This window comes from Helicoverpa armigera, chromosome 5, assembly GCF_030705265.1.
Source record: "Helicoverpa armigera isolate CAAS_96S chromosome 5, ASM3070526v1, whole genome shotgun sequence".
In the NCBI taxonomy this organism is placed as follows: domain Eukaryota; kingdom Metazoa; phylum Arthropoda; class Insecta; order Lepidoptera; family Noctuidae; genus Helicoverpa; species Helicoverpa armigera.
Window position 1 is genome coordinate 9,110,878 of NC_087124.1, and position 18,022 is coordinate 9,128,899.

The 18,022-nt window shown below is 37.3% G+C and overlaps 1 protein-coding gene across 2 annotated transcripts in view; it reads left to right on the forward strand.

Moving 5' to 3' along the window:
- The window catches only part of LOC110382813 (uncharacterized), a 44,459-nt gene that overhangs the window by 9,475 nt on the left and 16,962 nt on the right, over positions 1-18,022 (forward strand). The window contains exon 1 of one of the 2 annotated variants that reach the window (XM_049842521.2): positions 9,746-9,773. The exons of the other annotated variant lie outside the window; for it this stretch is intronic. Coding sequence (XP_049698478.1) covers positions 9,761-9,773 — 13 coding nt within the window. The 5' untranslated portion in view covers positions 9,746-9,760. Of the gene's footprint in view, positions 1-9,745; positions 9,774-18,022 lie in introns of those variants that run through there. 2 annotated transcript variants of the gene reach the window in all.

The following is an 18,022-nucleotide window of genomic DNA, read 5'->3' on the forward strand; positions in this document are numbered from 1 at the left end:
AAAATACACAATAAAAATGAACAATTTCCAAGATCAAAGAGAAGTAGACTTTGGAATGGAGAATGTATTTTTTTTTTCAATCAGCGGTGTGCATTCGATACCTAAATCGGATATTTATTATAAATAATCGAATACCAATTTTATATATACATACCTATTTTTTAATAGCAATAATTTCAATTTTATTTATTAATTTTAAATTATAGGTTCAATTTGTTTTTGTTGTTAAGAAAAAAGATATTAAGTTTTATGAAAGTTTTTAGCATATGTAATGCTAAAAACTATATAACTTATAGTGTTATTTATTTTGGTGTTGCGTCATTTGTAATAATTTTTAACTTTAATTGAATTTTTATTACCTATTACGGAATTTTAATTTATTCTTATATTATTTCTCAAATTCTAAGATTTTTGTTTCGGCGGAGGGTAAGCCTGGTGTTCTGAAATATAATGCAATTTGTAACTACCAAAGTAATGTACTTATTTGATGATGAGAAGCAATAATAATAAATTGATTGATTTTAAAGTCACCAAATATTTTTAACCGAATCCCAAAAAGGAGGTGGTTCTCAATTTGGATGTTTGTTTTTGGTCGAAAGGGTATATTCCCCATATTTGTTATTAGGTCCAGGATCTGATGATGGAAACCTTGAGAAATCGAGGGCAACTCTCGAAAATTGTAAGCATAGATAAGGTTATAACTTGACACTCAGATGTATGTCTGATAACACTATGAAACAGTAAAGGTTTGGAGCTGACCTGATGATGGAGACCAGAAAAGGTCGAGGGAACTCGACAACCGAACTTCTCTCGTCTACATCTCCTTCACTGTTGCAGAGGCCTCGTAAATACGAATAATATAAGCACAAACACGAGAAAGTTTAAATATTCAGTTGTCGAGTTCCCTCGACCTTCACTGGTCTCCATCATCAGGTCAGCTCAAAGCCTTCACTGTTGAATAGTGCTACCAGGCAAACACCTGAGTGATAAGATTTCAACCTATGTATTTCTGCAACTTTCGAAAGTCGCCCTCGATTTCTCAAGGTTCCATCATCAGATCCTGACGTGATGATAATGGGACCACCTCGGAAGTATACGCTATCAAACAAAAAAAGAATCATCAAAATCGATAAATAAATGGCTGAGTAATCGCGTAACAAACATACGAAAAAATGGTCGAATTGAGAACCTCCGCTTTTTGGGAAGTCGGTTAAAAATAAGTCGGCGGCGGCCATCTTTCCTTCTTGGACCAGCTTTCGATGAACAGCGAACTATTTGCCCTTTCAAACAATAAAATCGTCATAAAATTTTGCGATAACTACACCTAACTACGGCTCTCGTCAAATTGCTTTGCCGCTCAGTTAAAAGTTGGAAGTAACGAATCGCCATTAAGTTTGGCAGGTCTACAGGAATCCTGCACATAAAACACCCGAAGAAATAAATAAGTCTTCATTTGCCGTCTTCAGAAACCCTAAAAACCGAAGATTATTTTATTCCGGCTACAACGTATTTTCTACCACTGATTTTCTAGCATTTTTTTCAAAATAAATTTACTTTTCCTAATTTATTTTCAGATTATGGTAAGTATACAAAAGTGCAATTTAGTAATATTATAATATCAAATAATATAAAATTATTAAATCGATTCTTTATTTTAACGAATCGGATCATTCGATGCAAAACTTCTATCACCGTCGCCATCTTGTCTATGCGTCTTCAAATTTAAAAAAACAACTAATGTAAACAAACATGGCGAGTTCGATCAGAATTCCCGGTAATTACGATTGGATTTTAAAAAGGTATATTTCTAACGGGATGCTAAATATGAAAGGTTTGAATGCGTAAAAATAATTTAAAGGACAATGCCTAAAAACGTCCCCACCCACCAACAGACTTGAAAGTAGTGTCATTGGATGCGCCTCATTTAATAGATCATTTCTTATTATGGAGACACATTCCAAAAGTATGGGGTTTAGAAACTATAAGACAATTTAGTATCCTTAATAATCAATTAACTTCAAGTTTGTTAACCAATTACTCAGAGTTGGGTGGACCGATTTTGATGTTTTTATTTTTATTTTAAAGAATCTATCTCAAAGTTAGTCTAATGTAATTTTCATCAAGATCTTTTAAGCAGTTTTTTAGTTATCATCGGCTAAAATAATCGGTTTGAAGAGGCAATGTAGGATGTCGTGAGGACACCTTCACCACCACCAACAGACTTGAAACTAGTGTCATCGGAAGCGCCTCCTTTGATAGATCATGACTATCATAACGATTTACGCCAAATGTATGGGGTTTTGGAAATATTCGACATTTTAGTATCCACAATTAACGTAACGTTAGGTTAGGTTAGTAGGTATACACCGTGACTTTTTAGTCGTCTTACAACGGCAGCCCACTTCACTAGTAAACGTTCATATTACAAAAAAAAAAATGAGATTTGAATAATTAAAAAAAAAAAAACATTGAACCCCAAACATTTATAGTATGTCGTCACAGTAAAAAAATATCTATCGGATAAGGCGCTTCTGATGACACTAGGTTCAACTCTGTTGGAGTCAGTAAAGGTCCATACAAAATCATTAAACCAATAATCATTCTAACCGGTGATAACTCAAAAGTTGCTAAAAAGATCCCGATGAAAATTATATAGGAGTAACGTTGAGACACCTTCTTTGCATTAAAACAAAAATAATCAAAATCGGTCCACGCAACTCCGAGTAATTGGTTAACAAACTTGACGTTTATTGATTATTAAGGATATTAAAATGTCGTGTATTTCCAAAACCCCATACATTTGGAGTAAATCGTTTTGATAATCATGATCTATCGAAAGATGCGCTTCCGATGACACTAGTTTCAAGTCTGTTGGTGGGTGGGGACAGGGTCCATACAAAATCCGGCATTGTCCTTTATTTAGTTATTTTATTTAGTACTCACAAATGTGGTTTGATTGGAAAGAAAATAAATATGAGCGTAAATAATTAGGAAAGCATATGACTGATTCGCAGACCCCAATTGGGGTCTAAACTGAGCTTACGGTGACATTGATGTTCAGACCCCGATTGGGGTCCGCTACGGATTTGACGGTTAAGTAGAAGCTAGTCAGCTATCAGCCGTTAATTATCATCATTCTCAAGATCATCTCATTTGTAAAGCATTCACTCTTTTTTGTAAGCTGTTTTTCTAAAGCTAGAAATAGTTGTCTATATAAACAGGTTCTTAGCCAAAACGATGAGCATAAGTGGCTAAGCTGGTCTATCAACCGTCAGTATTATTAACTTAACACTTGCAAATCTAGGAACCAGACGTTGGACACAAATGAAAAAAAAATGAAATTTCATTGTCGTTATAAGTTAATTTTAAGATTTACGTAGTTTACAATTTTTTACCAGTCTACTCTTTAAATATCTGCAAATAGAAATAGCAATCATCGCTCATCTTGATATAATTCTAGATAATATGAAGTGCCTACTATTACATACATGTCTACATCACTATGTACTTGTATTAATGTCGTCTGTCCGTAAAGACCACGATAATTGAAATCAGTTCCGTTGTCATTTAACGTTAAATGAAATCAATTTCAATTGCAATAAATTGAATTACTAGGTAGGTATTCTGTTATTCACACTTCATTTCACATTGCTACAGTCAATCCACACAAGAATATTATCGAAATCCTACTAAACAATAAATACTTAGTGACAGTGAAAAAAAATGCACCTTTCAAATCGTGAATCAATCACACGCTTTTACATTGACGACACTAAAGTTTACAATATTTAATTCGAGAATGTTTAAGTTATAAAAACAACATTTAATGAGTCACATCGTGATGAATCAATCTGTTTTTAAACGCAGTTAATTTTCACCTTCCGAGACTTATCGTCTTCATCGCCGTTTGTTATCAAGAGAAATCCCATCCATCAAAGATCTTAAAGAAAATCTAGGTTGATTCCAAATTCCGCATCATAATATTGACTGAGAAATTTATCATGAAAAGCACATACTACATTAACTCTATAAAGATATTTTATGATTTTAATATCCAAGTCAAACCATTAAATATTGATATTTTAGCGCCAGTAATAAAACAAATGTGTGCAGGTGTGACTTTTTCAATACATCTAATTTCAAAACATTATAAAAGACAAATCGCATTATCTTCATTGAAAGGCAGGTAAAAGTGGATTTGCGACCGATAACAGTAATTGTGCTGATTAACTATCTGCAATCTAATAACAAAAACTGGAATTAAAATAGTTCGCAATACGGAGGTTGATTAGATATTTTTAAGAACCAGAAGCAGGTTTATTTAACAAGGAAATAACAAGAAATAGTTTTAACATGAAAATCAACTACGATTGAACAAAAGTATTCAAAAGCGCGGCAAAATCGTATTCCCGTCAAACTATAACACGTCTTGTCACAATGACGTTCGAAAATGGAATCCTCCAAGCAGAGATACACGACTGAATGGTGGGGTGTCGATGGTCGCTCGTCTCTGCTGCCCTTTATGTAACCACTGGCAGCTAACACGGCCTCTCCTGACACCCTGACGTCCTCGGCAGGATCTGGCTGAGCCTGGTTGTGTCTCGGAACACCTGCACATTCAATAAGCGAGTTGGACCTGGCTCAATTTCGTCATAGTTGAATCTCGATTGGTTAACGTGGTCGTCATCGTTTTTTGGACACATGAAACTTTCAGAATAAACATTATTCGAGGTATTACAAACCTCAAACAAAGAACTAATTCATTTAAACAATGAAAAATAAATAACATCAACTTTAAATCAAATAACAGGTACAAAATTAATAACAGAACACTGGTATACCACCCAGCGACTCGAAAATAAATAACATCAACTTTAAATCAAATAATTTGTTCAAAATAATTAACAAAACACTGGTATACCACCCAGTGACTCGAAAATAAATAACATCAACTTTAAATCAAATAATTGGTTTCAAAATAAATAACAAAACACTGGTATACCATCCAGCGACTCGAAAATTAATAACATCAACTTTAAATCAAATAACAGGTTCAAAATAATTAACAAAACACTGGTATACCACCCAGCGACTCGAAAATTAATAACATCAACTTTAAATCAAATAATTGGTTCAAAATAAATAACAAAACACTGGTATACCATCCAGCGACTCGAAAATTAATAACATCAACTTTAAATCAAATAATTGGTTCAAAATAATTAACAAAACACTGGTATACCACCCAGTGACTCGCCGACATGGGCTCAAAAGTTTGTATATCGCATAAGATTTCCGCACCGTAGGCATAGGCTCCAAAAGTTTGCATACCTCCCAGTGACTCGCCGGCATAGGCTCAAAAGTTTGCATACCGCGCAAGGTTTCCGCACTGTAGGCATAGGCTCCAAAAGTTTGCATACCTCCCAGTGACTCGCCGGCATAGGCTCAAAAGTTTGCATACCGCACAAGGTTTCCGCACTGTAGGCATAGGCTCCAAAAGTTTGCATACCTCCCAGTGACTCGCCGGCATAGGCTCAAAAGTTTGCATACCGCGCAAGGTTTCCGCACTGTAGGCATAGGCTCCAAAAGTTTGCATACCTCCCAGTGACTCGCCGGCATAGGCTCAAAAGTTTGCATACCGCGCAAGGTTTCCACACCGTAGGCATAGGCTCCAAAGTTTGCATACCTCCCAGTGTTTACTCATACACGTACACACATACAACATAAAAAGAAATCATGTAAATTATTCAATATCAATCATGTAATTATTAACTTGGTACCGTGTATAAGGCTTCCACACCGTAGGCATAGGCTCCAAAGTTTGCATACCTCCCAGTGTTTACTCATACACGTACACACATACAACATATAAAGAAATCATGTAAATTATTCAATATCAATCATGTAATTATTAACTTGGTACCATGTATAAGGCTTCCACACCGTAGGCATAGGCTCCAAAGTTTGCATACCTCCCAGTGTTCACTCATACATGTACACACATACAACATATAAAGAAATCATGTCAATTATTCAATATCAATCCGTGTATCGATCATGTAAATTATTCAATATCAATCATGTAATTATTATCTTGGTACCATGTATAAGGCTGAAGCATATATCACAAGAAAAATGTAAGAAGGAATAAAATTTACTTTTACTTGTTAGTTGTACCGTGGGCGCAAGCGTGCACTCAAGCGCCCCCGGGCAAAGGTCTATAGAAAAATGTTATTAAGAACAAATACTTCAGACTTTACACGAATATAGATAAAATTCAGTGCATCGTGAATGACAGAATCAGTGAAACAACGTGATATATAATCCAACATGGGTTATGGCAACAATACCACCTCAATCAGTGGCCCAACACATCAGCAGCACTAGCATGCTCTCAACTTTCAATAAGGCTGAGCAGACCACAGCGTCCACTCGACTCGGTAGCAACTCCACCACCAGAGTCGCCTTCTTTCAACGCCACATTGACGTCATCATGGCAAGCTGCGACAGCAATCTGCCAGCAGCACCGACTCAGCAGTGCTCGTGCCGCCACGAGCAGCACCGGCTCAGCAGCGCTCGTGCCGCAACCAGCAGCACCGGCTCAGCAGCGCTCGTGCCGCGACCAGCAGCACCGGTTCAGCAGCGCTCGTGCCGCGACCAGCAGCACCGGCTCAGCAGCGCTCGTGCCACGACCAGCAGCACCGGCTCAGCAATGCTCGTGCCGCAACCAGCAGCACCGGCTCAGCAGCGCTCGTGCCACGACCAGCAGCACCGGCTCAGCAATGCTCGTGCCGCAACCAGCAGCACCGGCTCAGCAGCGCTCGTGCCGCAACCAGCAGCACCGGCTCAGCAGCGCTCGTGCCGCGACCAGCAGCACCGGTTCAGCAGCGCTCGTGCCGCGACCAGCAGCACCGGCTCAGCAGCGCTCGTGCCACGACCAGCAGCACCGGCTCAGCAATGCTCGTGCCGCAACCAGCAGCACCGGCTCAGCAGCGCTCGTGCCACGACCAGCAGCACCGGCTCAGCAATGCTCGTGCCGCAACCAGCAGCACCGGCTCAGCAGCGCTCGTGCCGCAACCAGCAGCACCGGCTCAGCAGCGCTCGTGCCGCGACCAGCAGCACCGGTTCAGCAGCGCTCGTGCCGCGACCAGCAGCACCGGCTCAGCAGCGCTCGTGCCACGACCAGCAGCACCGGCTCAGCAATGCTCGTGCCGCAACCAGCAGCACCGGCTCAGCAGCGCTCGTGCCACGACCAGCAGCACCGGCTCAGCAATGCTCGTGCCGCAACCAGCAGCACCGGCTCAGCAGCGCTCGTGCCGCAACCAGCAGCACCGGCTCAGCAGCGCTCGTGCCGCGACCAGCAGCACCGGTTCAGCAGCGCTCGTGCCGCGACCAGCAGCACCGGCTCAGCAGCGCTCGTGCCACGACCAGCAGCACCGGCTCAGCAATGCTCGTGCCGCAACCAGCAGCACCGGCTCAGCAGCGCTCGTGCCACGACCAGCAGCACCGGCTCAGCAATGCTCGTGCCGCAACCAGCAGCACCGGCTCAGCAGCGCTCGTGCCACGACCAGCAGCACCGGCTCAGCAATGCTCGTGCCGCAACCAGCAGCACCGGCTCAGCAGCGCTCGTGCCACGACCAGCAGCACCGGCTCAGCAATGCTCGTGCCGCAACCAGCAGCACCGGCTCAGCAGCGCTCGTGCCGCGACCAGCAGCACCGGCTCAGCAGCGCTCGTGCCGCAACCAGCAACACCGGCTCAGCAGTGCTTGTGTTGCCACCAGCAGCACCGGCTCACCAGTGCTCTTGCCACGACCAGCAGCACCGGCTCAGCAGCACTCGTGCCACGACCAGCAGCACTCACACAGCAGCGCTGGTGCTAAGACCAGCCGCACCGGTACCACAGCGCTGGCTTGCTGCGACACGGCCGTTACATATTCTAGTATACCACTCTGTGAACAAGCACTCACGAAATACATTTCGCTCGGCTACTTCTGACCATCAAAATCTGGAAAGCTTTTCGCTTTCAAAGAAATTAATTCGAGGCATAACATTTCAAACACAAACAAAAGATGCACATTGTTATTTCAGCTTGTATAACACTTTGTTCAAGCGTTAAAACATTTAAAAACATTTATCTAAGTTTTGTATTAAAAATCAACTCGTTGGTCATTAGCGGTGGCACCTGAGAATCTAACTCAAGTTCTCATACACTTACAGTGGGTTTTTAACCAATAAGCCACCAAGATGGATTACAAGTCATGTATGACATAAAGGCTAAATAAAACTGGATTGATCTCACCATTTACATACAGGTACATTACAGGATACCTCTCATATTATCTCGAGCATAGCGGGAGCAAGGCATGTTGTTCACAGACACCAGAACAATACATAAGCAGAAACTCATTCCACTCGAAGCACACAAGAGTCCCAACAGCATCAGTGTACTAAGCTCAAGCAATAAATCGGAACCATCATAACTTCTCGACTTATTCCAATGTTTTATACACATGAAAACAAAAGCAATCGTTAATTCGGTTATAACACAAACATTTTGATTACTAATTTATATGTAACTATGTTCAATCAATTTTGTTTACCAATAACCATAGTTACCAAACCTGTTATTTCCATAAAAATAAATAAAACCAATGTTCCTTTATGATTTTTCCAATAATGGAATTTATGCAGTCCACATTAATACTATCCTTCAATGTATTCTTCCAGTTATTTGGGCATTGATGTCATTTAACTCTTCAGAATACGATAGACCTTCCGTATTATTTTTGTTTCACAACAAGTAAACCAACCAACATATTTATTGGTATCACTTACGCTGCCTGCATAGCATCTTGAATATACCAATCTATGCAGCGCACTGCAATCCATTACAAAATTAAAATAGAACAGCAAAAACTTTGTTCGGCGGGTTTTCTTACACCGCGTCGTACTTAATAAAAAGTGCCAATGAATCTAAACTGAAATCAAAAACTTTATAGTGGGAGTGAGACTATCCCACTTCTGATTTTAAGAACCAGAAGCAGGTTTATTTAACAAGGAAATAACAAGAAATAGTTTTAACATGAAAATCAACTACGATTGAACAAAAGTATTCAAAAGCGCGGCAAAATCGTATTCCCGTCAAACTATAACACGTCTTGTCACAATGACGTTCGAAAATGGAATCCTCCAAGCAGAGATACACGACTGAATGGTGGGGTGTCGATGGTCGCTCGTCTCTGCTGCCCTTTATGTAACCACTGGCAGCTAACAATATTTTAATTGGCAATCTTTTCCTTGACATTTGTGACGGGGATTCTAACCGTTCATAAAACAATGACTGTGTTTATTGAGCTGCTTTTTGTCTTCTTTGAGGAGTGGCAAACTATTTTATTTTGTAATCTTCTGACTGAATGTTTACGGAAAGTAACAAGCTTATATAAATTACAGATTAGCACAAGTATGGGAGAAGTTAACATGTTAATGTTTTTGTTAAAATTAAAATGATTTGACAGCTGGAAAACTTAGATAGTTGCTCTACATTTCCGACAATTCCGAACGTGCCTCATTATTTAGGAACTTTTGGCACTAACAATAGAATAGATACTCCTTGTTATTATCACTATTTATCACGTATCATTCAAGACCCATATCAACACACATATCCTAATTCCTTCAACAATTTCATGTTTAACTGAAAAGTTTGTTTCCTTTGTTACAGGTAAGCACATGAGAAGCATTATGTTGGAACGTGGTGGTCATGCAAACTGTAGGTGGGTCTTACAACATTCACATAATATACAAACTTCCTTAATTAATACTCAAGAATTAATACACAGACGGTTCTGAGTTTCTTAGAATCTGATGATACCGGATCTCTTAGAGACAACTACATTTTAAAGAGAGACAAAGAAATGGCTCTAACGTGTTTTGTTTTTAAATATGTACCTACATACTATCGGATTTTAAGCAGCAATTTTCCAAATGAAAAAAGAAAAGATAATTGACCCGGATTCTTTTATTTCGAGTGTGAGTAATTGAACATTGATTGAACGAAAATCTTTTGAGACTTCACTCATGTCTGGGTCAATCGTCGGGCGGAAGTTCAGGAATCGAGGCCGCGGCCAATAGCCTAGTCTTCTATATTTTTAGTTCTTCGTGAATCACGTAAACAGTAGTACTACGATACACTATTGAACGTAAACATACGTCGAGTACGCATCGGCTTGGCAACGCTTTATGAATGAAAATAAATAAGCACCTATATTGGCTATGAATACCTAATATGATTTGACGTAGACACGAAGCCAAACATGTAGGTGGGTACCACATAACTACGTCTATGGAACAATTGCTTTCCCACCGGACGGGAAAGAGATAAATTATTTTATTGATGAAATATCTACAAGCTGGTTCTCAAGCTCAGTATGTTGTATCCTGTAGAAATAACTCCTCGTTAAAAAGTTAACGGGAAAACCCTAAACGTACAAACCTAAGACAGATTCTATGTTAGGGTTCACAAGTGAGGGGGAATTCCCGTCACTTCTTTAGTCGTGATTTGGTACATCACTTCATGGTTTATGGTTGATTAGGTACCTATTAGACATCCAAGTATTTTGTTGCCAAACCGCAACCGTAACGATGCCGCATAATTGCATTGATGGCCACTTTTGTACTACACACTAACACATGTGACCTAACGTTATTAGGTAACTCTATGTAATCCCCTAATACTTCCGTGACGGGTCAACATTTCACAAAGTTTTACAGATGTAAATAAAAAAATTCTGTGATTTGCCTCGCTTTATTCTTTCGCTTTGACTTTTGACTAATGCTAATGAGTAGCAAATTCATAATTATTCAGCCATATTGTTACTTAATTTATGTAATTACCGAGATAACGTACCTATATCGTGTTACGGTCATTAATAAGTTCTCATTTCTTTTTTTAAAACCTGTCCTTAGAAGGTAATCCGTGCTATTGTTATAAAATAATGAAATGTCTGTAAACGCCTTGTACAAGTTGGCACGAAGTGAAGGTGTCTAGTGCATCCTCGTTCACATGTCAAGGCAAAGTTTGCGCTAATTCGCGCTCAAATATTGGAACTTAAAGCTGGTTTGTTTAACGTTAAGTACATTTCATTCGAGGAATTCGGAATAATGTGGCAAGAGAAAGGACTCAAACTAGAATACACCCAAAAATCTTACTTAATACTTTAGGATAAAAGTTCAATTTTGTTAATCACATCTCTTAGGTAAGACTTAAGTTATATGTGGCATTTGTTTTATTTCTTCGATCATTAAGAAATAGAAACCCCGGATTGATAACATTAATGAGTGCATCAATATTAACATACACCTACTTATTGGACAGATGTAAATTGATATCAATAACGATTATTTTCAGGGATGTTCAATGTTTCGTAAAAACCCGCGTAGGTTTTTACCGATTCGTAACAAAAATATACGACATTTGAGGACCAAAAAAATATAGGTAGGTACTTAAGTAATAATAATCAGTTTTTATTTGTCCTGAATAAATAAGGTAATACCTGCTCAGTACCTACAAATTATTTGTGTAAGCGTTTCTAAGAAATAGTCAGTCTGAGGTCAGGCCATGGAAAAATTTAAGGAAAAAAGAGATTACCTACATACTTTATCAAAAAACGGGGGATTTACGTTTTTAATAATGTCGTTATCTTTATTATATTTTTATTTGAAAGGATACTTGATTCATTCAATTTTATTGTGTCTTAAAAACTCGGTTACAAAAACTCATTTCCAATGCCATTTTTTTGGGCTGTGTTTGAAGGGCTAGAATCATTTGTTCCGCGTGTAACTGACCTCTGTCAATGTCCTTTCAAGGATAAAAGGACACAACAGGCGTTCTGAATCAGTCACCCCTAGTTCACATGAAACTCTTTGTTAAACAAGTTGCTGCAGTCTGCGACAAAAGTCGTTCACAATTTTAATGAGAACGAAATCGAGTACCTACTTAGGTAGCTATGTATAGGCAACGCTATACTAACACAATCGTTTGAATGTTAGTGATTAATTACATGAAATACAAAATTAATGAAATAAAACTAAAATACTGTTTATCAATGCCAATTTTTTTTACGTCTTGCAAACTTTTTACTCATTTCTGCTAGGTATAAAACGTGCAGATTTTTACACGTGCCTGTGTTTTATTAATTTATTCAACAATCTTAGTTTATTTTAATTGAAACACGGTTGAATTTCAGCTCGTTCAAATGAAAAACGTGACCAATAAAAACGCTTCCTATTTATAAGTTAGGTAAGTACCTACCTAGAAAAAAAGTACCTACTGAACATAATTGTTATTAAACTATTACTAGCTAAAAATACGTAACAAAAATAGAACAAGTAAGTGATATGTATTTTTCCGTGAAAATGGAATGAAATAAAAACACTTCGCAATGGCTGCGTAATTCCTTATTGAGTAAATGTTTCTATTACTCAATGCTCGAATGAGCACGTTTCATTCAATTATTCTATTTTTATACCAAATAGTTTTTATTAGATTAACCCCGCGCCTACGCAGCTGGTTTTATCTAAAACAATACTAGTTAAATCCCTTTTGTTCTCAAACTTACTTCCTGCAAACATCTGAACAAAGATGTATCTACGAAAATGAATTTCTTGAACAATGCCAAGATTTTCTACAGCTTTGTTCTAGACAAAAACCCGCTAAGTGCGTGTCAGACTCTAGGCGGAGTAGGATTTCTATTGTGTAGGTACATATACCTATTTTTGTTTTGTATTTAGAAGTATAAACAAAGATTTATGTTTTTGTCGTTTGTGATGTGTTTATAAAGAAAAACAGCAACGTAAAACAATGAAATAAATATGTACAACTTTATTGTATGCGTTCTGCAGTGTCGATGATTACCCTGATCTAATCAATTTCCAACAAACCGTAATCTTACCCATCAATCATTACCATCGTAATCTTGATTCAAAAATTCAAATCTCAACGGCTTCATTGTTGCCATTAGAAAAAACATGTTTTTTTTCGCATTCAGCTGTGGGCCGATAAGAATTAGCATTCACGTTGATCGGCGCACGTGTCCATGTCGTAAACCATTGCTCTGTAAACTTCCTTACAATCAATGTTGATGTCTGCATGCATATGATTGAAAGGGTTTTGAACACAATAAGATAGAGTGGACTATTGCGCTCCAACACGCGTGCACAGCGTCGAGAGTATGGAAAGATACCCCAAGCTAGGGGAACCCTTTCTTTGTCTAGCAGTGGACTTTTTAAGCTGTTATATATATGTTTATTCGGGTTGGTGATTCCAGACTTTAATAATCCAGGTTTCCTCAAGATGTTTTCCTTCACCTTTTTTTGCCCCGCATTGAGCAAGCGTGGTGATTAATGCTCAATCCTTTTCCGTGTGAGAGGAGACCTGTGCCCAGAAGTGGGACGATAAAAAGGCTGTAGGACTGTAACTGTATGCATATGTTTAATGTCTTTGGGAAATCGAGGTAACGAAGAAAGCACGCTATTTAAGGTGGTAGAGGGGTACCTAATCGTTGCATGCGCGTTCCTGGATCGTGGGAAAAATACAATTTCCGTTATACAAATTCCCCTCCTTGCTAAAGAGCGTTGAACTGTTCAATTGACAAAAAAAAACTTCGGCGTCTATTTCCGTTAAACGCAAACTGATTTTGACTAAGCAAAAAAAAATAGATAACTTTATTCATTGTGATGCTGTTTATTAGGCTATAAATATATTTTAAACAACAAGAGAGTTGCCAGTATCTATGCCTTTATGAATCTACTGCGTATGCCAGTCTCTTACTTATTTCAAATCTACGGATTGCAACAACAGTAACCTATGGGAGTAAACATAACGCACAAATCGGGGCACCCGCAGACGAAATTGAATATGTAGATTCGCTTACAGAAATAAATTCACGTGATTGAATTACAGTCATATCCTACTCGTGTGTCTGTGTGTGTAACGTCTGTGCATGTGTGTATGTATCACGACAGGTAATCTCAGGTGCTGTCAGTGATCTTATCGGTTTTTGTTTGAAGTATCTACTTCAACGTTTCCAAGAAATTAAGCATACAATCATCAGCCGTTGAAACCTTGAAGGTTAACATTAACACCATACGCAATAGTTATAATATTCTGAACATAAAGAGTTCTCAGAGTTCGCTGTTTACAAATACGCTACGCATTCGTGCTTAGACACAAATATTATTGTGAGATCCACCTTCCAATGATATTGAGTTCAAGTGCATTAATACTAGCTACATAAAAATAAAACAGAGCTCTTTTCATTATGGATATGTTCAAAATATGCTAAATAATCTGCAGATTGTCTATGTCCTGTTGAAAAGTGGAATGACAACTTTTTGCTCAAACTCCGTTCACTATATTGATGAATTGGCAGTCTTATGTATTTAGAAAGTAATATTGCAAAATGGAAGGCAAAGCATAGTCAATTTCATTTATTTTTATTTCAAGAGTGAGTCGTAACTGGCCGCAATAAAATCATTCCCACCATTTAAGTATAGTTACTCGTAAAACTGGCACACTGATCCTTATCGGTCATTACTGGGATTAACACTATTTTATTTATATCCATACATTTATACACCCGCATGATATAAGATAACCGGATAAGCAGACCCCCTATTCAAATAATTACAATAGATATACTTACTAAACATATTTACAATACACATACACTTATCAATGCCCTATTCGAAACTTCGATTGCTTTCAACAATAATGCCCTTTATTGAAATTAATGTAAGAAAATAAAAATTCAAAACTCATTGTATTATTCGAAACTATTGAAATAAAAGAAGAATTCAATACTCATTGTTTATTTAGTCGAGTTTTAAGATAAACTAAATAATTTCTAGAACTATTATTGTCCTTGCAATCTATTTAGGTAAAATGGTGCCAATTTTGCTATCAAAGGATGTTTATTATTTGGATAACCTTCTTACTTATCTTTTGTTTAATCGTAGCCATAAAGATTATGTTTGCTATTGAAATGGAACTCAATCAATGGTTCAGTAAGGCAACGTCCAAATTCCATGAAATCTGCAGAAAAACGTATAGATTGGTGATCTCATTTTTATTAAAAACTAGCAACACTGACATTTAGTCGCTTTTAACCGTCAAATCCGTAGCGGACCCCAATCGGGGTCTGAACATCAATGTCACCGTAAGCTCGGTTGAGACCCCAATTGGGGTCTAAGAATCAGTCATACACTTTCCTAATTATTTACGCTCATATTTATTTTCTTTCCAATCAAACCACATTTGTGAGTACTAAATAAAATAACTAAATAAATTTAAATTATTTTTACGCATTCAAACCTTTCATATTTAGCATCCCGTTAGAAATATACCTTTTTAAAATCCAATCGTAATTACCGGGAATTCTGATCGAACTCGCCATGTTTGTTTACATTAGTTGTTTTTTTTAAATTTGAAGACGCATAGACAAGATGGCGACGGTGATAGAAGTTTTGCATCGAATGATCCGAATCGTTAAAATAAAGAATCGATTTAATAATTTTATATTATTTGATATTATAATATTACTAAATTGCAATTTTGTATACTTACCATAATCTGAAAATAAATTAGGAAAAGTAAAATGACTTAATTTATTTTGAAAAAAAATGCTAGAAAATCAGTGGTAGAAAATACGTTGTAGCCGGAATAAAAAAAAAACTTCGGTTTTTAGGGTTTCTGAAGACGGCAAATGAAGACTTATTTATTTCTTCGGGTGTTTTATGTGCAGGATTCCTGTAGACCTGCCAAACTTAATGGCGATTCGTTACTTCCAACTTTTTAATTGAGCGGCAAAGCTATTTGACGAGAGCCGTAGTTAGGTAGGTGTAGTTATCGCAAAATTTTATGACGAGTTTATTGTTTGAAAGGGCAAATAGTTCGCTGTTCATTGAAAGCTGGTCCAAGATGGAAAGATGGCCGCCGCGGACTTATTTTTAACCGACTTCCCAAAAAGCGGAGGTTCTCAATTAGACCGTTTTTTTTGTATGTTTGTTACGCGATTACTCCGCCATTTATTTATCGATTTTGATGATTCTTTTTTTGTTTGATAGCGTATACTTCCGAGGTGGTCCCATTATCATCAGGTCAGGATCTGATGATGGAACCTTGAGAAATCGAGGGAGACTTTCGAAAGTTGCAGAAATACATAGGTTGAAATCTTATCACTCAGGTGTTTGCCTGGTAGCACTATTCAACAGTGAAGGCTTTGAGCTGACCTGATGATGGAGAGCAGTGAAGGTCGAGGGAACTCGACAACTGAATATTTAAACTTTCTCGTGTTTGTGCTTATATTATTCGTATTTACGAGGCCTCTGCAACAGTGAAGGAGATGGAGACGAGAGAAGTTCGGTTGTCGAGTTCCCTCGACCTTCTCTGGTCTCCATCATCAGGTCAGCTCCAAACCTTTACTGTTTCATAGTGTTATCAGACATACATCTGAGTCTCAAGTTATAACCTTATCTATGCTTACAATTTTCGAGAGTTGCCCTCGATTTCTCAAGGTTTCCATCATCAGATCCTGGACCTAATAACAAATATGGGGAATACCTATAGCCCTTCGACCAAAAACAAACATCCAAATTGAGAACCACCTCCTTTTTGGGGTTCGGTTAAAAATATTTGGTGACTTTAAAATTAATCAATTAAATTGTCATTTATTTATTTAGAACATATAATTTACATTTTTAAATATTAAATATAAAAATAAAAAAAAACATAAAATTAATCAATTATTATTATTGTTTCTCATCATCAAATAAGTACCTTACTTTGGTAGTTACAAATTGCAATATATTTCAGAACGCCAGGCTTACCCTCCGCCGAAACAAAAATCTTAGAATTGTTGAGAAATAATATAAGAATAAATTAAAATTCCGTAATAGGTAATAAAAATTCAATTAAAGTTAAACATTATTACGAATGACGCAACACCAAAATAAATAATACATATAAAAATTTAATGCTAAAAACTTTCATAAAACTTAAATATCTTTTTTCTTAACAACAAAAACAAATTGATCCTATAATTTCAAATTAACAAATAAAATTGAAATAAGTTGCTATTAAAAAATAGGTATATATAAAATTGGTATTCGATTATTTATAATAAATATCCGATTTAGGTATCGAATGCACACCGCTGATTGAAAAAAAAAAAAAAAACTCCATTCCAAACTCTACTTCTTTTTGATCTTGTAAATTGTTCATTTTTATTGTGTATTTTATGTGCTGATTTTTTAGTTGTTGAACATAAATAAGTGCACGAAATGTATTGCAACGGATTGAAAATGTTACAAATATGACGTTTGTGTTGTGTTTGAGAAAGTGATGCGATTATTTATTGGTAAGTTTTCACCAAATTTGAAATGCCTAACTTTTCGATAGACTTAAAAACACCGTAATTATTATCTTTTTCTGAATTAACTGACCCCATTTGACCTTTGCACGTTGTTGTCAAATAAGTGAGCTCTAAAGTTATAGTTAAAATACTTCTGATCAGGCATTACGGACTTAGAATTCAGGTGTTGAAAGTTAGTACAAATTTTTGACTTCCATGTCGCGATTCAAAATTCCCGCCGAATCAACGGTAAAGTCATATGTCAAAATCTTGTCGAGCAGAGGGGTTAAATATAGAACATCTTTAGATAATAATAATACAAAAGACTCATGTCTTGCCGCATACATTAAGAACGGGTAGGTACGTATACCTATGCATAGTCACAGCTTGATACTCATACCTAACTTGAATCCTATTTTCTAGCTACGATGTTTATAAAATATCGTTTACAATTTTCACAACAGTCAATGTTTTCCATATGTAACTAGTACACACCACTTAGTTAAGTGCTGTTTTCTGTATGACACCATAAACAAAATAAAATAACGGTTGGTAATAAGGATGACTTTAATTGCATTTTACTGAGCCTAACTTCATAGTACTTGTTAGAACTG